This window comes from Colossoma macropomum, unplaced genomic scaffold (assembly GCF_904425465.1).
Source record: "Colossoma macropomum unplaced genomic scaffold, Colossoma_macropomum, whole genome shotgun sequence".
NCBI classification, from domain to species: domain Eukaryota; kingdom Metazoa; phylum Chordata; class Actinopteri; order Characiformes; family Serrasalmidae; genus Colossoma; species Colossoma macropomum.
The window spans coordinates 46,090,192-46,114,982 of record NW_023494787.1 but is presented as its reverse complement, the minus strand read 5'-3'; the positions used below and the strand labels follow the sequence as shown (position 1 = coordinate 46,114,982).

General features: G+C 41.7%; 1 protein-coding gene across 6 annotated transcripts in view; it reads left to right on the top strand.

The window, feature by feature from the left end:
• ptk2aa (protein tyrosine kinase 2aa) overlaps positions 1–24,791 on the top strand; it is a 204,457-nt gene that overhangs the window by 60,244 nt on the left and 119,422 nt on the right. For 4 of the 6 annotated variants that reach the window (XM_036567576.1, XM_036567581.1, XM_036567579.1 and 1 more), the window contains exon 2: positions 169–195. The exons of the other annotated variants lie outside the window; for them this stretch is intronic. In XM_036567576.1, the coding sequence (XP_036423469.1) occupies positions 169–195 (27 nt within the window). The remainder of the gene's footprint in view (positions 1–168; positions 196–24,791) is intronic. 6 annotated transcript variants of the gene reach the window in all.

The following is a 24,791-nucleotide window of genomic DNA, read 5'->3' as shown; positions in this document are numbered from 1 at the left end:
GCCACCGAATGTGTTTGAGCAAATGTGCGGGAAATGTCAACCAGACTGACCTCTCTCTCTTTCTCTCTCTTTCTCTCTCTTTCTCTCCCTCTCTCTCTCCCTCTCTCTCTCTCTCTCTCTCTCTCTCTCTCTCTCTCTCTCTCTCTCTCTCTCTCTCTCTCTCCACAGATATTTCAAGAATTTCCTATTACACAGGTGAGCAGCCTTCTCTGGCTTTCTCTTCAAACTCTCCCCAAGACTTTGTGCCCAATTGAATTATCATATAATTCATATAATAATTATCATAGTGACATATTGTCTGAGAATATTAGTCCTTTTGCAGCTGCTGCTGGCCGATGAAGCTGATTTTGCAGAGGTTAAAACTCCTCAATAATTTACTAATGAGCTAATATTTGTTTGTTTTTATGGAAGGTGATATTTTTTATTTAAATTATTCGTGAAGAATTTCTGGCAAGCACAGATGTGAAGATCAGTGAGTTCGTGTGAACTTGGTCACACCCATGTGTTTCTGATATCACAGCAAAAAATTCATAACCTCAAGCAGTTCCTGATTGCAGAGTGTGATTATCATTCTGGCCTTATTTTTAGCCGTAGTGAGCTGCTCTGCTTTACAGCCATTAAATGAGGGGCTCGCTGTGAGGGTCTCTGTGTGAGAGACGTGTTAGTCCAGACCAAAGTAATGTTTGTACATGGCTGTTCTGTTTGTTTATTGAATGTCTGAATGTGTTGTCCTGTTACAGGCAGTATATTGTTTCTTCATATTTATTGCTATATTGGCTTTTGTCATGCTAATGTCGCAGGATGCAGCAATATGCAAATGAGCTCTCTTACCAATCACAGTGTATTTACTTTGTGCTGTGAGTGTACTGATTACAGTTCCAGACGGGTGTCTGGATATTTTGATGAATCAAGATAATGGAGGCCTTTCTTTAACCCTGCTGAGCATCTCATCAGTGATCCACGCTGAGAATTTTGGTGATGGCCCCTTAAACCTGCTTAAATCTGCCTTCAGGGCAGTTAGTGGAACGTATCAGCTTGTAGAATCAGAGCCTCCTGTGTGCTCCATGTTTCCTGTAACCGTATGAAAGATGTGTGCTTTCTTTGTTTGGTGCACTGATTTTTCTTTTCGAGCGTGTGTTTGTTTGTAATGCACGTGCATGCGTCTAGTACCAGTGGGTGGAGCTTAACTAAAGCAGGCAACACATCAGCAGTGCCGGCTCAACAGCTGGTACTGATAGCAGGAATGGCTGTAATATTTGCCAAAGTCAAACATAAAACTGCAGAGTGGAATGGTTGTAGATGTGAGTGAACAGGACACATTGAGATGAATGACTTGAGATAAATGAGTTAGCCAGTATTTAGCGGCATTTTGCCAGGCCAGGAAAGCTGCTGCATGCTTAAGCATACACACTATATATTGTTTTTACAAATTTACACAAAAATATTTTACATAATATATATATATATATGTATGTATGTGTGTGTGTGTATATGGCATTATGACCACCTCCTTGTTTCTGCACTCATTGTCCATTTTATCAGCTCCACTTACTATATAGGAGCACTTTGTAGTTCTACAGTTACAGACTGTAGTCCATCTGTTTCTCTGCATACTTTGTTAGCCCCCTTTTACCCTGTTCTTCAGTGGTCAGGACCCCCATGGACCCTCACAGAGCAAGTACTGTTTGGGTGGTGGATCATTCTCAGCACTGCAGTAACGCTGACATGCTGGTGGTGTGTTAGTGTGTGTTGCGCTGGTTTGAGTAGATCAGACACAGCAGTGCTGCAGGAGTTTTTAAACACTGTGTCCACTCACTGTCCACTCTGTTAGACACTCCTACCTTGTCAGTCCACCTTGTAGATGTAAAGTCAGAGACGATAGCTCATCTGCTGCTGCACAGTTTGTGTTGGTCATCCTCTAGTCCTTCATCAGTGGTCACAGGACGCTGCCCACAGGACGCTGTTGGCTGGATATTTTTGGTTGGTGGACTATTCTCAGTCCAGCAGTGACACTGAGGTGTTTAAAAACTCCAGCAGCACTGCTGTGTCTGATCCACTCAGACCAGCGCAACACACACTAACACACCGCCACCACATCAGTGTTACTGCAGTGCTGAGAATGATCCACCATCCGAATAGCACCTGCTCTGTGAGGGTCCATGGGGGTCCTGACCACTGAAGAACAGGGGCCTAACAAAGTATCAGAGAAACAGATGGACTACAGTCTGTAACTGTAGAACTACAAAGTGCACCTATATAATAAGTGGAGCTGAGAAGGAAATCCACAATCATGTTCCCTCGCCTGTGTTCCAAACCCCTGGTCTGGTACATGTGAACACATCAGCACATGAACATTCCATAATGGCTGTCTTGTTTGGATGGACAAGTCTGTCTGAAACACAGTTTTTTTTTTTCTAGGCTGATTTATTATGCGGTGTATAATGCACAGTACAGTGTGAACTGAGTGGGGGTTTTTCCCTCACTGCCATCAAAAGAGCGGAGCCAGCAGAGCATATGGAGACTGCTTTAGGGAAGGAATATGAATGTGGAGCTGGGTTGGGTGTGGGGGTGATTTCTTTCTTCATGCGCGCCCATTAGTGCGGAGCGAGGGTTTAATTTGTTAGCTGGGGGTCCGAGTGAAGAGACAGTGGCCTAGTTGGTAGTAAGGCTAAATTAATATTACTGCAGTAATACTGTATTACTGTAGCAATAGTAGGTCACTGTAAACACGCCATAAGTGTGAGAAATATTGTCCAGTCTATTATTCTGCTGATGATCATGTAGTTTATGTCATGATATATTCAAATTACATGTATTAAATTGCCTTGTCTATGTTTGACTGTGAGAGAATCTGTGGGCGGTACAAGGTATTTGTTTTTTCTGTCCCATTTTTGTGAGGATAAGGTTTTAATTCATTAAAACATTCATATGTAACAGAAATGTCCTCCTACAGAGTTGTTTCTTCAGTCTAAACTGCTGAATCACAGGTATTTTATTTCACATGAATCATATCTGTCCTATCTGTCTAAGTTTGACTGTAAAGAGAATCTGATGAGTGGATGAAGTGTAAAAATTGACTGTCATTCGAAACCAAATTTCGAGACAGCTGATTGTCTAAATTGCATTCTGTTTGCGTATCATCAATGATTCGGTTAGTCTGTAATCTGTTGTGGTCCGTGAATGCCCCCACTTTCAGAACCTTACGTTCGTTTCTGGTTTAAACCTCTCTCACTTCTGGTTTGTAGTGTAAAGGAAGGTATTGAAAAAGGTACTGCTGAGGAATCAGCATCGAAGTCAAGGTATCTGTGTTGGTATAATATTAAAATTTTTTGAATGGTTCCCAGCTCTAGTCAAGTGTCTGTTTATGGAGTTTGGTAAGCATAGGGAAGCCTTCTAGGCCTTCAGAGAAGGTCTGGTGATTTCTTGGAACTAAAAAATGTATATCTGTAATTTTTATTTATTTATTTTTTTTTTTTTATTAATTTATTATTATTTATTTTTTAATTTTTTTAGTTTTATTTACTTAATATTTTTTAATAGAACCATGTTTGTATCAAATCTTCCAGTACTACTCTTGTTTCATAAAGTTTTGGATGTGAACAAAAAGTTAAAATTCTTGAAATGCCCTGCAGAAAATCGTCCGGTCAGGAATTTTTGTTTTCGTAGTATCTAGTTAGATATAGCCAGTCATGCTCTCCTATTGGTTACGTAAAATATAGAATGTCTTCTAGTGGCTTCAGATGTCTGTGTTTAATCTGGAGCTGCCAAAAAATGTTCATGTGAATCACCCTTAGCTAAGCGCTAACAAACTATTAGAATCCCATAGGATCACTAACAGAAGTTAGCATTATTGTAGAGGTGTTTTTACTCACGTTCTGATCGAATTTTGACATTTATGGCCTGTATTGAAGGCTTAGCTCTAATATTTGACTTTTACATAATTTTCATGTTTTTGCTCATCAGTGTTTTCACTACAATACCCAGCATGCATTATGCAAATGCATCATACGACCATAGGTGGTGCCAACAAATCCTGACTGCTAGCCTAGCCACCGATCTACACGCTAATAAATACAACCGAGCAAGCATTAGTGTCTAATTAGTGTAGTACCACAGTTGTTGGACAGAATTATAAAGAAAACAGTGATTCTGTCTTTGTTTAGCATAAATTTGATGTTTTTTCAGTCAGAGAAAAGGAAGCCAAACTGAGGTAAGATATCTGGATTAAGAGCTACCTTGCTGAGTTTAGCTTTTGTCTGTTTGTCCTGGATGTGATGAGGCATTTCTGTCATTTGAGTGATCCATTCTCTCCATTGTGATGATATGAAGACAGGTCCCCTCTGTGCCAATCGACATCTAGCAGGAAAAAAATAAAAAATAAAACAGCCGACCCCCAAAAATCCACCCCTAAGGCAGTTGTGGTTTTTCAAGGTTTCCTCCCAGCCTCAAGATACATCCTTAGTTTTTTTTCCCCCTATATATCAAACGGTGAAATCTCACTCTAGGGATTACAGCGGCACTGCATTTGGAGGCAAATAGACAAGTCAACAACAAATGGAGTGATGCTGAAATGTTTCATTTTGGCCCAAGTGTCCCTCTAGCTGTTGAACGCAGTAAAGGTATGATTAATTTCCATTATAAAGGCTGTTCCTCAGGGTTCCCCAGTGTTGCAGAGGTTTAATTTTAGTCCTCATTCATTAGGCTGTGGGATATGTGATGATATCATTCTGTGGAGGGGTCACAGAGAGGTCGATGCGACCGGAGGAGCTGTGCTCCCCCAGTCGCAAGAATGTATGTCAGACGGATGCGTAAAGGATGGATCATATTGAACTGACGAAACTCTAAGGTATCACTGATGCAGAAATGTAAGCTTCCCTCGAAGACTGGCTGTTCATGATTAATCCTGACGCTTCATTAGAGAAGATATGGTCTTTACGGAGTGTTTTCTGCTTCTGCAGCCCCCTTTCTCCCCCCCTGTTGTGGCTCCAAAGTCTAATGAAGTGTTATTACTCTTCAGGTAGAGCTCATAGCTCGCTCCAATTAGTCAGAATTGTCATGTTTTAATGAGGCACTTTGTTTTAGCGCTCTATAGAGTCAGTATGCAGCTGAGCAATTAGTTTTCATGGCTCGACTGAGGGATCTTATATAAAAGTGCTGTTCCAGTAGCTGTTAATGTTTACTTACTTAGAAAACCCCAGGTCTGTTTTTAAGTAGTGTGAATTTTCTGAACTGTGCAATCATTAGTGATAGATGTGCTAGATGTTTTTATATATATATATATATATATATATTTATTTATTTATAGAGCTTCAGCGCTTATTATTGCGTCAGGCACTTTTGCTGCATAGTAATGATCAGTATGCATGGAGCAAAACTGATCCTTGATCTGCATTCCTAGGCTGAGACTAGCACAAGGGCAGAGACTCGATCATTACGCATTCACTTATTGCTTATTGATATTGGAGAAGAAAAGTGACATTGCGATAGTTTAGGTTTTTTCACTGAATACTGCAATGTTTGAGTCAATAAGATTCCCAAATGAAGCTAATAATGGCTCTATCAGTCATATGATGCATTAAAATGATGGTGTGTTCTCATTTGGGCTGCATTATACAGACACGAAACTGGATTGCGCTTAGATTAATAAATATTAAGGTTGGATAGTGTACCTTCAAATAGATTGAGAACTCTTGATGTGCTTAAAAACATGGCCAGGGAGCAAGGGGTAAAAAGTGATACAAATGGTTATGTATGATAGCAAATGTTATGTTAAACCTCCTGCAAAGTGGGAATAAAGAAAGGATAGAAATATAATAAAACACTGCTTTAAAGATGCTAATCAGACCAATCTGATCTGGTCCTAATATTCTAATGAGCACGGTTGATTGACATCCCTCAGTCTAAGCCACTGATGCAGAACTAAACATATAACAGCACAAGTGGGGATACATTCGTGAAATGGCGTCTACATATGTTGGTAGTGTTGTTGACAAATCTGCTGTATGAAAACTTTATCTAGCCTTGATTTATCCATGTCTTAAAGAAGGTTCTTACACACTTTACTGCTGGATGCAGGCAAACATAGCTGAGCTAACCTAATGGCTCAGTTATGTGTGCTCGGTTAGCTTTCGCTTGGTTGTTAGATTTCACTGTGTTCTGACTTAGGCCCAGTCCCGTTTCTTATTTTTACCCCTGCCCCTTGTTTTCGAGTGTCGCCTTGCCCCTTGGAACTGAGTTACAAGTTGGAGCAGTTGAAATCTTCTCCTACAAAATGGGACCCTCAAATAATAAAGAACGTTGCTTCATTAACAGCTACTAGCGCTGCTCTGTAGGCGACCCTGCCAGTCTGCAGTGATAGCAGAGGAGGGTAAAGGGTAAAGGGGGGGGCATGACAAATATTTATTATTGCCCACCCTTAATTCTTTGGTTAAATGAAGCTGAAGTCAGCTATTCACCAGCTTCTTGTTTACATTAAATAGTGCAGCAGTTACATTCTGACCCCTCAGATATTCCACCATTTAAGGTGGAACGGGAAGTTTAGCTAGCTAGCTACTGAGAAATCAGCATACTACTAGCAATTTTTATGCAAGTTATGAAGAAAAGGACCATAATACATTGAAACGACATCAAACTAAGATCATACAGTGGTTATCGTATTTTTGAACGGAGAAAATACTCGTTTTTGTGGGTTTCTTTGGTCTCTTGCGCAGCCATCTTGCCAGTTTTTCTTTTTTTCTCATAACACTCTGTTTGGAGTCTCCGAAAAGCCTCCGTTTGGAGGGACATATAGCCGTAACACTTCGCCCTACCCCTCTATCCCAACATCTTTCAGGACACCCTACCCCTAGACATGAACGTGCCAAACGGAGGGGTAGGGCTAAGTGGTAGGGAAGAGGGGTGAAATGGGATTGAGCCTTAGAGAGAGACCATGAATGCCTCGATTTACTTAAGCAAATGTCTGTGATTGGTCAGGATGCTAACATAACACAGAAAAGACTTTTTTAGGTTCATTTTCATGTTGCTTTCTACTGTAATATCAATCTGACCAACACTGATGTTGCAATAGAACAATAAATTGAGCCCTTGCACTGAGCTGAGCTGGTTATAGATCCACATTTGTGAAGCTCTTGATGGAAGACAACACGAGAACGTGGCTCGCTCTTTAAAACGGAACCCTCTGAAGATCCTATTGGATGTGTTTTGTGAATTGCATGCCTTACATGAAGATCCAGCGCGATTGTTGCCGTGGGGGATACTGATCAGGGTTTCAAAAGAAGCAGCGTAGCGTTATGTAAATGACTCATTAACTCAGGAATAACTAAATCGTGAATCACTCTCTCTCTCTCTTTCCTCTCTGTCGCTCGCCCTCCTTCCTACTTAGCTAAGCGCACTCTCCAGGCCGTATCGGGGAGTGTCTCACAGTACTGGAGGTATCAAGCACAATAGAAGAGGAGCATCAAGCTTTTCATGTAAACCTCGTCACTTCCACTGTGCCTTTTGGGTTATGGCAGGAGCGTGATCCGCTTTGAACTTTCAGCGGAAGAAGACAGCAGGGGGACTTGCGTTCGTGCGGAAGCTCAAACAGCGTCATGTCACGTTAACAGCCCGAGGAGAAGCAGAGAGAATTTTCCACGCAGTGTGTAAAGAGAATTGTGCCTGCTTTGCCTCTCGTGTTGCACATTTCACACCTCTTTGCTGAATAGAGCAGTTTTATTTTGAAGGCTTTTAATCTGTTTTCTCGAAAGCCTCCAAACACCTGCAGGACATGCTTGTTTTTATACGGCCGTGCAGGACTGCGTGATACAGACAGGATACATTGCGATTGCATTGCTTCATATTGCAGTTACAGTATGCCTAAAAAAAAGACAAGCACAAGTAATAACATAATCATAAATGCTTGAACTTACACTGTTAATGGCTGTCCTGCATGTATTTTGACTAGGGATGCACAATGATAGTAGTGTCACATCAGTATTGGCAGATATTTCAATTTGACTGATATTTCAAATTAATATTTGACGTTTTTATTGTACTCTGGAAGAGCAGAGTGTTTAGGTGACGCTGGACCGCATTGTATTCATTGAACTGCAGGTGTAACCTGATACTGATACTGATACTGCGCCTTAATGCTAATCCAGGTGAAATTAGTCCCAATTTCTACATATTATCAATGAGTTTGTTTACATGCACTCAGTAATCTGATAACTGCAGAAAATCAGATTTTGTCAGTAATCCGATCAACGCATTCACATGCACTTGAGTAAACAGATAATGGGAAGCTCCAGGGGAGTATTCCACAAAGCAGGATTTCTCAGCTTAGCTAGATAACTTAAGCCCAAAGTCAAGCCTGTCCAATGGGGAAAGGGCTGAGGGACATTCCCATTGGACAGTTCTCATCTTTGGGCTTAAGTTATCTGGCTAACTGAGAAATCCTGCTTTGTGAAATACCCGCTAGGTCTACATGAGTCAGGCAATAATTGAATTTCTGCTTTGCAACCAGCCAATAAACTCACAGAAGAAGACGAGACGTAAACATAATGTAAAACTCAAACTTCATGCCGCGGCTTTTTTTTAAACATCACGCCGCTTTACCTGAAAATATGATCTTACATCATCGTGAAGATCAAGAATATTCAAATCCTTTATTTTGTGTTTGGTTTCCGCGCTGCTCCAACAGTGTTTTGCTGCGTCTCGCGAGATCCACCGTCTGAAAGAAATCAGAGTAAGAGTTTACATGCACTGAGAAATCTGATTACTGAGCTAAAATCCATTTTTATCGGATTCCTTAATCAGATTTCTAGATCGGAGTATGGTGTTGACATGACCATTTGAATAATCGGATAACTGCAGAAATCCGATTATGATCGGATTATTGGGTGCGTGTATATGCACTCAGTGTTTATGAATCGACAGTGGTATCGGCATCTACAGATATGACCATGAAAATTTTTAGATAATGGCCCAAAATTCCCATGTTGTGCATTCCTAATCTTGACCATTACATTTGTTGGCTCATGTGAAGTTGTTATGTATCAAGTTAGCCACTGAAGACTTTGGAATAAGTCAATAATAGCTTTGTTCAGGATGCTCACAGCACTCGTCTACAATATCAGAACTGCACCAGCCAATGATTCAACGATTAACATACCATAATGTTAACAAAGAAGAAGCTTTCCAGTGTTAGACTGGAGTTAATGCCATTTGTCTTATGCTGTACTGTATACTGTATGTAGTGCAGTATTTTATTTCTCAGCCTTATCAGATTGAGAGAATTCGTAGTTTATATCAGTTTCATATCTTCGTTCCTCTGTGTTCTCTCACTACAGTACAAAGCATGCATTACACAAATACGTTATACGATCATTGGGAATCCCTGTGGTGTCAGTCAGTCATGACTGCCAACCACTGTTCTACTGGCTGCTGAATGCAGGCAACTAGCATTAGTGTTACTTCTACCTCAGTCATCCATTCTGTGCTTATTCAGCCCAACATGGAAGCCATAGGTCAGTTTTCATTCTCTCAGCCAGAGGAAAAAAGGCATATCGAGGTAGCTACGTAGCCAGGTAGCTGCCTCGCTAACTTTAGCTCTTTGCTGATGTCCTCCTCATCTGACGAGTCGTTTCTAACATTCATGTAATCCATTCTCTCTAAGACAGTTACTACAGTTATACAGCTGCAGTAAGATATTCAGCTTACTAGTATTAACCCTAACTTCCTTCCGCATTCGCCAGCTAGCGAGCAAACAAGCTAACAGCCCAACCCCAAAAATCCACTCCAAAGAAGCTTTAGTTTTTCAGAAGTTCCTACCACCTTCAAGATACATTATCAGAAGGGGGCTTTCGTAGTCTTTAACCTCTTTAACTCCTTGGAACCACCGGTGGTTCCAAAACACACTTTATGTTCTTTACTTCGTAACTTTCATATTTTATAAGCTACATTCAAAAGGTGGGGGTCGTATGAGAGCTGTAACTGTCTTCTTTCCAGTCAAATAGATGGGTGATGTAATTTTAAACCCTTATAATAAAAGAAGCTGAACTCACAATTTTTTTTATCTACTGAAAGTCGACCCATTTTTCCACAAGCTGAGCTACAAACTGGATCTCAGATGGCGTCTCTTCAGTGATCTGCTCTGTAAAAATTACTTTTACTTTTATAAAAAGTCTTGTGCCTTCGATTTGGGCATGTAAATTCAGATGGGAAAACCGAAATGTACCCAGGAGTATAATTTAACTAGAAAAAAGTTGACTTCCGTAATGCTGTAAGGTTCAAATAAGTTTATAATAAATGCAGCGATGATTAATTTTTTTTCTTTTTGGCCGGAGTCTCCCTTCAAACAGCGAAGTGGCACAGGCATTTTAGATGCCTATTTATATATAATTACTATGTTTTAATCACCTCAGTGCTACATTAATGTACAGGCTAATTGGGAACCTTTGCCTGGGCTTATGGTTTATCATCCCCATCACACTTAAGGGTTTTAATGGGAGTAATCCAGGTGCAGGATTAGGGATAGATGAGCACCGAGATCTGTTAGAGAGGGAGAAGGAAAGTTGTATAAGCCACTCGACCCCCTGACCTTGGACTCTCCGAGCCCCACCGAGCACATTAAACAAAAATAAATGCAGCCGAATGGCACACGCGCCCCTCCGCAGCTGCCAAAGAGGAGCAGAAGGAGGAAGAAGAGGAGTTTAGGAGCCCCGATGGCCCTGGTGGCGGAGGGGAGGAGGGGAGAGAGAGGATGGCTGCTGGCGGCAGCTGGCCGCGTGCATGACCACGGCTCCAGGGATCTGCTGCTCACTGAGACGGAAGGAAGAGACTCCGACATCTGCCCACTGTCAGCCCTGCTGTGGAGGCCACGGACAACCACTTACATGCTCGGCGTTCTTTGATACTTCGTTTTGATCCTCGATCTCGCCCTTCGTTTCAGTGCTGTTTTTAACATGCCCTCGTCGGCTTGTCTTCGCTGTTTCTCCTTGGGGAAATCCGTGATGCCATTCCGGGTTTTTCCGTTACATTCAGTGGTGTTTGTTAGATGATCCCTTCGAAGAGATGAGGAGTGTTGTAAGCTTCAAGCAGCAGAACTTGGTGCGGTATTTCCAACCCCAAAATAATCAGTTTATTAGCTAAAGCAATTAAATGCTTTGAAATAATAAATGTTTCAAAGCTTTAATGTTCAGTTTACAGTCAGTACTGTGTTACACTTGGGGTTATTTTCAGCATGAATGTTTAGTAGTTGTGTCTTCTAGTTGTGCACCTGTTGCATAGTTTTGCACTTTGTGTTTATCAGACTTGGGTAGTAACAGAGCAATAATCAGGATCCAAAACTAAGTAACTGTATTCCTGTGATATTCACAGAAAAAAGACAGATGTATAAGAAAAATAGCATGATTACTTGCAGGTTTGCATTGAAAACACTCTTACGTAGCACTCCCTGATGATTTTCTTGGCTGTGTTGATCTCTGTTTTGAAGTAGCCTTCGTTTATCAGCCCTCACAGTCATGATGGGGCTTATATTCACTGGTGCCTCAGTTGGATTTGCAGTATTATGTTGGTGTCAAGCTAGCAGTTCACTTTCCCACACAGGGTTTAATAATGCTTATGGCAGCTGCAGCTTAAATACACCGATCAGGCATAACATTATGACCACCTCCTCGTTTCTACGCTCATTGTCCATTTTTTCAGCTCCACTTACTATATAGGTGCACTTTGTAGTTCTACAGTTCATGGTCAGGACCCCCATGGACCCTCACAGAGCAGGTACTATTTGGGTGGTGGATCATTCTCAGCACTGCAGTAACACTGACGTGGTGGTGGTGTGTTAGTGTGTGTTGTGCTGGTACGACTGGATCAGACACAGCAGCGCTGCTGGAGTTTTTAAACACTGTGTCCACTCACTGTCCACTCTATTAGACACTCCTACCGTGTCAGTCCACCTTGTAGATGTAAAGTCAGAGACGATAGCTCATCTGCTGCTGCACAGTTTGTGTTGGTCATCCTCTAGTCCTTCATCAGTGGTCATAGGACGCTGCCCACAGGACGCTGTTGGCTGGATATTTTTGGTCTCAGTCCAGCAGTGACACTGAGGTGTTTAAAAACTCCAGCAGCTCTGCTGTGTCTGATCCACTCAGACCAGCGCAACACACACTAACACACCACCACCACGTCAGTGTTACTGCAGTGCTGAGAATGATCCACCATCCGAATAGTACCTGCTCTATGAGGGTCCATGGGGGTCCTGACCACTGAAGAACAGGGTAAAAGGTGCTGTTGTGTAGAAACAAAGAGTCTTGAGTCTTGAATCCTTTGGCCAGGCGTTTCCTTTAGCTTTACTTGTTGCCTATTATCTGCTGTAATGCTGTACATCACACGCTCTTTGTTTTGTCTTTGGCGATGTATAGACACAGTTTGAATAGCACCTCACATCCCTCGGGTTTTCTGTCACAATGGGAAAGCTGCTGTCCCCCCTTTCTTATGGGGGAACCCCAACCATGATACACCCCACATGCATTTATCTGTTGTCTATGCGCTTCACTAAATTATGCTGCCAAGTGCAGCTTGCGCCATCACTGGCAATCTGCTGTGTGCAGCACGTGGGCTCTGGCTGTGGAAATAGGGCCATGATTGTGAAAGGCCTTTGTGTGTCGGGGGGATTGACAGTGGGCCGGATGTGAGGGGTTTGTATGGGGAAGAGCCGCGCACCTCTCCTGCCTCACCCCCCCTCTTTTCCTCTTTTGTCTTGGGCTTTGTGTGGGAGATCCGTACCCCACTGTTAAAGTGAATGGCTGTTCTGAGAGAAAGCCCATCCTCCTCCTGCTGCTTCTGCGGTCCTGCTGAAAGCAGCAACTTGACTCTAGGTCTCGGCCAGAAATAATACAGGCAGTGCGGTGTGGCTGCGTGGCTGCATGTGCCGACCAAGACCCAGCCAAACCATCGCATTCGCAAAAACATCTGTCTTTGCCTTTTGGCTAGCATATAAATTTAGTTGCACCAAAAAGGTAGGCCCTTAAAGGAATACTTCTGAGCTTTTCAACCTAATGTCTGTGTGCCACAGCTGTAGCGTATGGTCACTTACCACAGACAATAATTTCAACAATAATTCTGTACTTAGAAAAGAACACGTTGACTCAAAACGCTTGTAATAGAAGCCAATTGGCAGTTGCTCAGTTTTGAGTCAGTTTTATTCTAAGTGCAGGGAAATTATTGTCCATTGTAATCAACCACATTATACAGACGCGGCAGTCTAAACTGTATTAAGACCCGTCAGCTACGGTTCGTTCAGAACTGTGCAAAAGTCATTTAATTTCCAGTCTAATCAGCCTATTAGGTTCATCACTAATTATTAAGAGATATTTCTGAAGGGATTAGATAGAAGATAATCCAGTCATTTATGTCTGTCCTTCCACTATAAGAAGACAACTCAAAGCTATGGGTCTGAAAGGATGTGTAGTGGTCAAGAAAACCTCACAGAGAAAAGGAAATAGACCAAAAATGGCTACTGGTGTTCTCAGAACAATGGATTGACCACCCCAGAGTCGAGATCCTAATATGTAGGAATAGGAGATATGGCAAATATATAATATCACAATACTTGAAAACGTTTTCATGATGCACGATATGTTGCACAATATTTTGACAGAGGACTAATTATGCTCTTTTTACATTGAAGCCTGCAGTTGCTCAGTGGCCTCTGTGGACTGACGAGACCCACAGTATGCTAAAAAGTGCATAAATTATCATGATAATGATTGCTTAGTGTCATATTGCACAACCATAGTGGGAAGTAAGAATGTAAGACTGAACTTTGGTGTTCAGTGTTCAAAAAATACCGCTGAGATTTCTCTGAAAAACTGATAGTAAGTCCCCTGAAAAGAATGGAAGTTGTCATAAAAGCGTAGACACACTAAATACTGAAACAATTTAAATGAACTTTAGTTATTGAGCCTTCAGTGTGATTTTTCTGTTAAATATATTCGTCTGCTTTTTTAGGTATTAATTGAAGGGTACTGACTTTTGCACAGTATTTACTAAGTAATAGTTACTGGATAAGCAGCCTTATGATTAATAACTAAATATTAAGGTTTAAAATTGGTGGTTTCAAGAAAAAAAGAAAGAGTTGGGACAGCAAACAAGCACTTTTTAGGTCAAGAGCTCTGTTCCTAGACACCCCCCTTGGTGTGTTTTAATAGAACATCTAATACGTGGATTCAGGTTTAAAATGCGGTGGTCTGGTATTTCCCCCTGTTCTTTGAGGAGCAGTCATTTCAGATGCAGTCAAAGCCTTGGCTCTGATGCATAATGCTATCTCTGACTTGCAGGGATGTGCTGGTTAAAACGGCTGCAGTGTGTGTGTGTGTGTGTGTGTGTGTGTGTGTGTGTGTGTGTGTGTGTGTGTGTGTGTGTGTGTGTGTCTGTTGAATAGACGGCAGACACAGAGAGATTCCTTGCTGATAAACGCTGTGATTGGCTTTGTGCTGCCTTCTCTGTGGTTCCCCTCCCTGCACCCCGAACACTAGAGGCCAGAGGATAGAGCACGCTCACATATACACACTCCAACACCTCTTGTACAGTACATATACACGGTGATAAGCAAAAGTTTTGGCACCCCTGATTAAATAAAATACAGAGAACTGCACATTTTACTGCAAATTACGTTTATTTGATGAATTTAACATATTAATTTATAAAAAACTCAGTAAATAAATAGAAATTCTGCCTTAAAATGTGCAGAAAAAAAATCTTATTTAAGCTTGTTCCCTGTAGAAGATGTTAATGTTGTTTATTTTTACTTCATTATTTTTTACTTCATTAACTTTTACTTTAATTAGCAAAATATGTCACATTTAAACGTGCAACTTTTGTGTTCATAGTGGTTGGACTTTTCTTCTCCATGTGCTTCCTGACAGTCCTCATTGGGCTTCAACTGGTGATTGTGCTGGCCAGGTCGTCCCCTCAAACCGCTCCCTCACTACACAAATGGTACACATTGGCTTGTTGAAATGTCAAGTGATGTTTAAGTGGCTCCTTTAAGGATAATGTGTGCTGACATTATGTTGATAAACAAATGCTACATGTAAACATGTATTCAGTGCTACTGTCATAATTATACAATTATACAAGTTCATGCGGTCCAGCAAAACTAAAAGTTCAGTCGCAGAAGTTGGTTGCATTTTCTGCTTCTCACGATCCCAGAAAACCACTCGCAGGGATGATGAGGTCTGGACTCTGAGGTGGTCAGTCCATTGTTCTGAGAACACCAGCATTTTTAATTTTTCTTCTTTTTTGTCTATTTCCTTTTCTCAGTAAGGGCTTCTTAAGAGCATTGCATCCTTTCAGACCCATAGAAAGGACCCCTAAAAAGAAAATCTAGCTCCACTCTTCTAAAGATGAAAGTTTTAAGTGCTATTTGATGGTGCCTGTTTTGGTGGTCTACCAGGTGGCCCCATATCGTTTTCTCTGTGTCGTCCTTTTCCTTTGATTTTCCTCTGGCTTATGCAATTGAATTATTTTGTATCTAATCTCCTCAGAAATATCTCCTTGAACAATTTGTACATGATGGCTGTTTTGACAGGAAATTAAATAAATGAAAGTCTCTTATTCTACACAGTACTTTTCCAGTACAGTCACTATTGTTATAATTAGTGCATGACATCATATGTACATGTAAAGTATGCACTGTTTAGTAGCAGAAGCATCTTTAGTGCGCTGATGGATTGAGGTGGACTGGATCTGTGCTGGTAATTGATTGATTCTGCCTGAGAGCAGCAGGGTGAGGCAATAACAGCATTTTAGTGGCTACATTCTTCACATCCTCTGTAGACCAATCAAGGCTGACTGCTCTGCAGGGGAGCTGAAGGATGATCAGTGGGCACGATGCCACTGAAGCCCTGGCACGGAGGCGCCGGTCAGAAGAGGCGGTTCTGCGGCCATGAGCGGGGGTCAAGCCTGATTTGTGGCCTGTTTCTCTTTGGTAAACAGCCGTGGGCCGGACTGAATAGGAATGAGAAGGAGATTTGCATATTAATGAGACTCAGCTGAACTCCCCTGGCCCCTCCTCTCGTCTCTCTGCGCTTCTCTCTGGCAGTTGCCTCCGAGAAGCGGTGGAATACAGAGGCTGAATCTGTCCCCTTCTCTGTCTCTCTCCATCTCTCTTTCTCTCTGTCTTTTTGTCTTGTAGCACAGCACTGCGGAACACAGTCTCTCACTCTGTCCATGTTGTTGTGTCTTTAATACTTCATGCTTTCTATAATCCATCCTTAAGACAGTCTGAGGTAACTGTAAGCACACCATGGCCTCCTGCTCTGCCTGAGAGGCCGGTTCTCAGCAGTGCTGGGCTTTGGCTGCTGGACTGGGATTAGTATACAGTGGTTGGCTTTCACTCCGAGCCTCTGGCCATCCAGAGGTCACTGCAGACTGGACCAGACAACTTGGATCATCACTCAGCTACACCCAGCAGTTCTTTTCCTTCCTTCGTTCAAGCCACAACCTGTTCGGTGCTTGGACCCCTTGAATTGCATGTGGACACAGAAGGCAGTAAAGGGCAGGGTTCAGTCTAGCCAAGCTGGTGTGCTACGTGCTGGACTGTGGGGTCAGGTTTGGGGCCCTATGCGGGTTTGTGAGAGCAACGGCTGCTGGCCAGGCGTCGTGGCAACCACACGGAGCCGCAAGGCCACTAGAGTTCAAAGGAGTGGCTGCAGCCCCTTCCCCATGTGCTGGGCTGGAGGTATTACTCTTGTTCTGCTTATCCCACAGTCTTTACCTTCATCTTTTACACTCACACTTTCACTCTTTGCCTAGCTCTTTAAATTCTTTTGCTTTCGGCTGCATTCTTTATCATATTTGTCGAATGTAACTTGCTGTAATACTGTTATGTGCATAATTTGAGTTTAACCAATTATTGTTCAGTAGCTGCTCTATAACTGAACTGAGTTATTAGGGAGTATTTTAGTAATTTTTGCTGTTTCATGTGTAAGTATTTAATAGTATTTGAACATAACAGTATTTAAAATGTTTTTTTGGTTTGATGAAATATGAAATGCGAATCATTTGTTTATTTTGCATCTAGTGATTTAGTGATTTATTTTTGCGATGTGATTTTTTTTTTTTTCTCAGAACATTTTATAGAATATCAGTTTATATTCACGAATTCTGCTTTTTTATATCACATGCTTCACCAAAAACAGGTATAAAGAGGTATAAAAAAAAATAGAGGTAACACGCACTCATCTCATTTTTATAACACTTCAGTATAGGAGGACGTTGTAATGTCCCTGTAATGCTCTTGTTAAGTCGTAGCAAGCAACTAGCTAGTAATCAACTGCCTGGTCATTACTGCTTTATTGAATTTAGTAGGGTGAATTAACACCTTAAACTAGAAATCTTCACTTTAAAAAGAGTTTGTCTTTATTTACAGCTAATATGTGATTTACTACTGAGTAATTCACAAGAATAATAAGAAAAAGCCCAACAAGTGCATTGCAAGTCTAAGACTTCAGAGCAGAGACAGTTTGTCTTTATGTAGAGTTAATTTGTGATTTGCTGTTGTGATATTGATAAGAATCCCGCGAGTGCTTTAAAAAAAAAAAATAAAGAACTGTTGTGATGAGATGCATTGTTATTATTCATTAATAAACACACTCCGTGACTCAGTGTTCAGGTAGCGTTTGTGCTCAAGGTTATGATGAATAATGCACAAATCCAAGTGATCTAGGATGCTTAATTTATCCCAGTTAATGCGTAATAAAGTCATAATGAGCAGCTAGTTAATCGCCAGCCACTGGCTTGTTAAGGCTTAATAAGAGCATTACAAGGGCATTATAGTTTCCTCCTTTACTGAAGCGTTTTATTCCAAACCACAGATGCCTTTTTGGAATTTGGCTTCCTGATGAAAAAACAAATGCTGAGAATACTTTGGATTAGAGGTGGAGGATATAGCGAAAACATGATTCTTCAGGGCATTTTCACAATACATGAAATACATATTTATTTTCTATGAGGTTTGATGAGTTGGAACAGATGAAAAAGAACCAGCAGTACCACATTAAAATAAATCACTGCACTGAATCCACTTAATCAGGCCCAATTATACTCTCTTTTTAATTACCTGCAGATGATCAGTATTCTTTAGTACTGATGTACTGACAACGTCCACGACATGCTCAGGAAGGCATACTGTGACATTCTGGGATGTACTTTAATGATGCATGTCATATCTGTGTATTTGCATAACCACACCCATCCCTATAAGTTATGTAGCTGTGAGGAACTGAAGTGTGGACCAGCATATAGATTATTACAGTTATTGATTAAGCAATAGAACACGAGAGGGAGTGTGTTATCACGAAGTAACATCACGGCTGTGATTTGGTCACCGTAGATCATCACAGCCGTGATGTTATTGGTCACACTCCTCGAGTGTTCTATTGCTTTTATACAACAGTTAAATAAATAAAGTAAGAAGTTAATAAACTGGGCTGTGAACGTGGCGTTTAATATGTTTTAATGTTCGCGGTTCCTTCCACCGAATTATAGTTCTTTAATAAGCAGCTTGTTGCGTCAGAGTAATGAGCTCCGCCCACTCTCTGCTCAGTCTGCTGTAAGACTCGCCTTTTGAAGTACAGACTGAGCCATAAAACTGCCACAATATCAAGTTTAGCTCAGTTTTGTCATTTTTCGCCAGATCAGTATTAATGTTGTTTTGTTCCAGCCAGACTGTAAAGCATCTTACAGCCCATTTAGTTTGGCGAATGGTATTGGGTTCATTTCTGGCTGATTCCAGGTTGTTCAGCTGTTCTTCTGTCACAGCCGCCGACTGAAAAGCTGCTCAGTGGTGACGACAGTTTGGGAATTTAGTGTCGTCTCATCTTTAGAGTCTGACCAAATCGGCTGTCGGTCAAATGTGATCTTAAAAGTGTCCATTTTCTGTTTGTGGCAAAGCAAGAAGTAAAAACGTTCAAATGTCTTGAGCGTCTCCTCCAGCTGTCAAAGTCGTTGCTTAGCAACGGCGTCTCAGCGGAGTGATACAGTGTTTGGGAACTAACTGTTGTATAATAATTGTTATAATCGATTGATATGTTCTTGAATGTGAGTCGTATTAGTGCTGCCTGTTGTTAGGCTCAGTTAACCAGCTAGTATCATTGATGTGCTGATTTGTGCTGATGGTCAGTCAATCTTTAGCGCAGAGCCTGAGACAGTCTTACTTCCTCTTCCATCTTTACGTCCTCCACTCCCTCCTTCGCTGGGCCTTTGGTGTGATTTTGTGTTTGTGTTCTTTAATGTGTGATTCATAATCTGTACAGCATTGATTTTAGTGTTTTTGCCCACCAGTTCGAAAGCAGAATGAATTAAAGGGCAAAGTCTTTGGTGCAGAGTCGCTTCGTGGCAGCAGTTCGTGACAGAGCAGCAGATCATTAAGCTGAGAAGCCTTGCAAAGCGTAGGGAAATTTTGCGGGTTGCAAAGCAGTGTGGGTAGTGTGAGGAGGTGTGTGTTTGTGTAAGAGATGTCATCCTCTGTGTGTTTTGTGTGCATGCTGGCTTGAGCAGCTGCTGCTGATGTATGCTGATCCGTCTCAAAGGCTCGTTCTGCCTCAGTTTCTAGTGCCTTTGTCCGTCTGGCCAAACATCCTCAGTGACTAAATCTCGTCTTCAGTAAGATTCGCTAATGTGGAGGTGCCACCAAGGCACGAAGAGAGAGAATATGAATAGCACGTATCCTAACTGACGTTTATTGATGGATGCAGACCAGCTGACTCAGCTCTGGCTGCTGTTATAGAAACCTTTCAAAGGCCTTCTTTCTCTGTTAAGTCTAATTGTTCGCTTTCAACAATGCTTTATATATAACACTTTCCTGCACGTCTGTTTCGCCAACAAACACTTTGAGCTGATTAGACTGCTTGACATCTGTACTTCAAAGTACTGCAGCCTGATAGTACAGTGTGAGTTCACTGGGAATTTCCAGCATTTAACGGTCAGGCTTAACAATGACTGACATCCTGTTTTTGGGTTGTACTCCATGAAGGCCGGTTTATACAGGGATTATAATCTCAGCCTGACAGGCCTATAAAGAATTTTGCACACTCTGCTCTGCACAGTACCAGCCAGTATTACACATTGTATATGCTTGCTTGCCACTGGCGATATACTGTGCAAATGACAGAGACCACCCAGAAAATTACACAGAAGCCTTAGTTACTAAGTATAATATCAGACTGCTCAGTTTTTAGAGACGTTATGATGGAGGAGACCGGTCGTTGGTTGAAACATGAAAGGGAAAGCTTGTAACGCTCAACATTGAGTCTGTTAACGGAGAAAGTCAGGTCCTTCAAGAAAACGAGCCAATCAGCTTGCTGGTTAAGCTGCAGGCGGGAAAAGCTCTCCCTCATTGTCGGAATCTGCAGTTGCAGTCAAAAAACGTGACTGAACCAAACACTACAGTTTTTACCTGCGATTTGAAATAAGTTTGTAAAACAGTCTTGTATGGCTGGAAATAACTGCCCGGCGGTGTTGCAAAGACGGTCGCCAAGTGAACAGACTTAATATAAGGACAGGGATATTTTTCCACACCTCCAAAGTTCAGTCTTAGAAGTTGATTGCATTTTCAGCTTCTTACCATTCAAGTAATCCCAAAGACTGGACTGTTTTCTGGTCTGTTTCCTTTTTTCAGTGAGGTTCTTCTCAAACAGCTACACATCCTTTCAGACCCATAGCGCTGAGTTGTCTTCTCACAGTGGAAGGATGGATGTGGATTTTGTACAAATTTAAAGCAGCCTAATTTTCTCTTCTTTCTCAAAGATGAGAGATTTAAGTGCTGTTAATCTGAGGGGACAGTTTTGGTGGTCTACCAGGTCTTGCACGGTTGTTAGGAGCCGCATTTTCTGAGTAGTTTTAAATATTTTTTTTAACTCTCTTAACTAAATTTTGGATCTAGTCTATTTCGAAATGTCTCCTAAAACCGAGTAACTGAAGGGTCTCCAGCTACAGTATTGTATCTGACAGTCAGTAATACATATCACGTGTCATGTGAGCTTTTTAATGTCCTGCCATTGTTTTCATGTACAATGTTAGAAGTGTGTGGGAAGCCAGTGATTTGAAGGCGGGCGAAGAGCGTACACTGTGATTTAGACTAATACCAGCAGATCTAGAGATTTGGCCGCAGTAATCCAAGCACAGCAGTGTGGTGGGTACTCACGTCTCGGCTCGGAGCCTCCGGTCACATGGAAACTTAAGCAGTAGTTTAGTGAAAAATCGTATTTACAGTTTTCCCCCTTTACCCCATAAAGCAGTCGATCAGCCAAGACGTCCGGTGTCGACTTGACCGAAGGAAAGCAAGGTCCTCCATAAGCTGTCCTTTCATCTTGTTACATTTTGTACCAGCTGCAGTGTCGAACTCCTGCTAACATCGAGCTTTAATGCAGAGCGGCTGTTCACTGACGTAGGATAGTGCATTTATTTCTCACTCTTATCTCTTCATTATTGATCTGACAGCATTTTCAATACCCCGGTCATGCATTATTCTGTCAGAAGCGCTGTGCTGGAGAGAGATCTTTCATTAATACGTCTGGAGAAGAACCTCTAACATCTCAGAAACGTCTCACTGCTTGTGGGCAGTTATGGAAAGACAGAGAGTGACCAGGGCTGCATGTTTTAGGGAAGGTTCGGGGGGGGGGGCGGTGTTGTCTGTAGGGATTGCTGGGCTGAGTCATTCTGTTTCCTGATGAGATAAGCCTGCCTGCAGGGCCTGATCGTACTGCAGATCAGCTGAAGCTGCTTGTGGGTTTGGAGCCCCGTCCACCACCTCGCTTAATTAATATGGAGTCTAAGAGCTGCACGCCGTCGCTTTGCTTGGCTGATCTGTGCGTGTGCTGAATTAGAGACATACGCCGATTATTAACGGTTACTTACTCATAGAGGGATTTTTCTTTTTTCCTGTATTTTTCCATTTGTTGCTAAGGTGTTACTAGGTCATTGCTTTGATGTCCCAGATGGTTGCTAAGGTGTGCTATGCTGTTGCTGTGGTATCCAGGGGGTTGTTAAGGTATTGCTAGACCATTGCTATAGTATCCCAGGTGGTTGCTAAGGGGTTGCTAGGCTGTTGTTGTTGTATCCAGTGGGTTAAGGTATTGCTAGACCATTGCTGTAGTGTCCCAGGTGGTTGCTAAGGGGTTGCGAGGCTGTAGCTGTGGTGTCCAGGAAGTCGTGAAGGTGTTGCTAGACCACTGCTGTAGTATCCCAGGTGGTTGCTAAGGGGTTGCTAGGCCATTCCTATGTTATCAGAGGTGGTTGGTAAGGTGTGCTAGGCTGTTGCTTTGTTATCAAGGGGGTTGTTAAGGTATTGCTAGACCATTGCTATAGTATCCCAAGTGGTTGCTAAGGTGTTGCTAGGCTGTTGCTGTGGTATCCAAGGAGTTGTTAAGGTATTGCTAGACCATTGCTATAGTATCCCAGGTGGTTGCTAGGCTGTTGTTGTGGTATCCAGGGGGATGTTAACATATTTCTAGACATTGCTATAGTATCCCAGGTGGTTGCTAAGGTGTTGCTTGGCTGTTAGTGTAAACATACATGTGGTTGGTCCCCAAACTACAAGTGCACTATTCCCATATAGGCCCTATAATCCTGCAAAGATTTGTGCTTCTAGCTTTAAAAATGCAACCTGTGAAAGCTGTACCAAAAAAAACATAGAAAAAAGTAAAAATATTAGTAATAATAAGTTTTCTTTCCCTAACTCGGCAGTTATGGCCTTCGAAGTATCATTGTCTTACCTGTCAATCATCGCCTATGTCTGATTACATTGCCTTATTGTATAAACCCTACATTATCACTGCTGTAGCTGCCCATTTATGTGATGTCTACGGTGTGTTGTGCTCCTTTCACACCTCTTTAGCCTTGCTGTGAAACAGCCGCACTGTGTATAGTAGCTATGTTAATCATCCCACTTTACACGATGGTGTGGGGCCTTCAGAGGTCACAGGCTGGCACTTATAGGCAGCAACTGTAGCAGGGTTTCCCTTCACTCACTGCCAGCCTCTCTGCACTGCTGCACTAATGAGAGAATGGTCACTTCGCTGCCAGACCGTGGCCTTCCCTCTGTGCTGTGTGCCAGAGAATTTAAATACATTTGCAAGTTTGATGGATGGTTCAAAATCAGCGCAGCGCTGTCATGCTTGTAGGACGGGAATGCTTTTTGAGCTCAGGCAGGGGTGAGAGGAGGTCAGATGGGAACCCAGCAGAGCTTTACTAAACTAGAGCTGAACAGTGGAGTGGATTCAATATGAGTTTATTTTTGACATGCTGCTGACTTTGGCCTCAGATTATATAAGATGACTCTCCTCTCTTTTCCACCCACTCTCTCTTTGTACTCCTCTTTCCAAATAGGGACGCACTAACATTTTGTCCACTAGAAATGTTCAGCTGGCCAAAATAAAACTATTTGGTTTTTGGTAGAAGGAATAGAAATGCTACTTTATATAACATATAAATATAACAATTTATAGATAATTTCAGTGATGATGGGAATTATTATTAGAAATAATGGTTAAAAAAGCACTGTATGTTTGCTCTGTCGTCACTGATATGTTCAAACAGTGCCATCAAGTTGTTGTAAGCAAAAGCTAAAATTAATAAAAAATCTAAATAACAAGCAAAATAAAGCAATTTAGTGTATGGAAGAAAAATCTGGCGCTGTGTATTCAGGTGTAATACTGTGTGTTGGCCCAGGGTGTAGGGGTAGGAGGTAGAGCTGGGCAATGTGGCATTATTTATCATTACCATGATAAATGACATCTCAATATCCGACAATATGCTTTTCCAAACATATCGTTGGCATCATCAGTACTTAAAAACACTTAAAAACATTAGTCCTGTTTAACTGGATTCAGTGCTGCATAGTATGTGAGATGTTCAATGAAAAGATAACATTAAGAATTTTTGTAGCATTTTTTAAATATGGTACATTTTTAGCAGAAAGGATTCTATAGTTTTTTGGCTTGTAACAGTAGTGGAACCCTTTTTTTTGGTGCTATATAGAACCCTCTTTAAAGAAAATGTAGAACCATCTATAGCACATTATCCATCAATCTGAAGAACCTTTAATCATGCAAAGGGTTCTTTGAGTGTTCATGGTTCTATATAGAACCATGTTCTTGACTGATAAATCGTTGAAGAACCGTCCTTTTTAAGAGCGTACTTTGTCTGTTCCAACTTGACAGATGCCAGAAAAAATAAATATTGTGACGCGTGTATCGTGAAAATGTGAAAAGTATTGCGATGGTACATTTTTGCCATATCGCCCACCTCTAGTGGGAGGTATGCTGATATAAAAGTGAATACCAGTTTGATGTTGTCTCATGATATTGCTTTTGCGGTAATATGGACACCATAATAATCCCAAATAGAGGCCCACCCTCGATACAAATGAAACACAAGCTTGAGTAGCTCAAATAATTCGTATAAATGCAACAAAAAAGCATTTCAGACAAGAAGAGACGAGAGCTGCTTGTGGTACTTTCTCACGCTGTTTAGTGTAGCCTTTTATGCCAGTCACGTGTGTTTTTGTGCAGCTTGCCACGTTCAGCCTGGCACTATAATGGACTGGCAATACGTTCCATACCGAGAAATGACAGATTAGCTCATAAAACCCATCCAACAGTCGAGGCAGAGTAATACAGCAACTTAGCAATTGTGAGATAACAAGTTGCCTTTGCCTAAGGTGTGCTAGGCTGTTGCTGTCGTATCCAGTGGGTTGTTAAGGTATTGCTAGACCATTGCTGTAGTATCCCAGGTGGTTGCTAAGGGGTTGC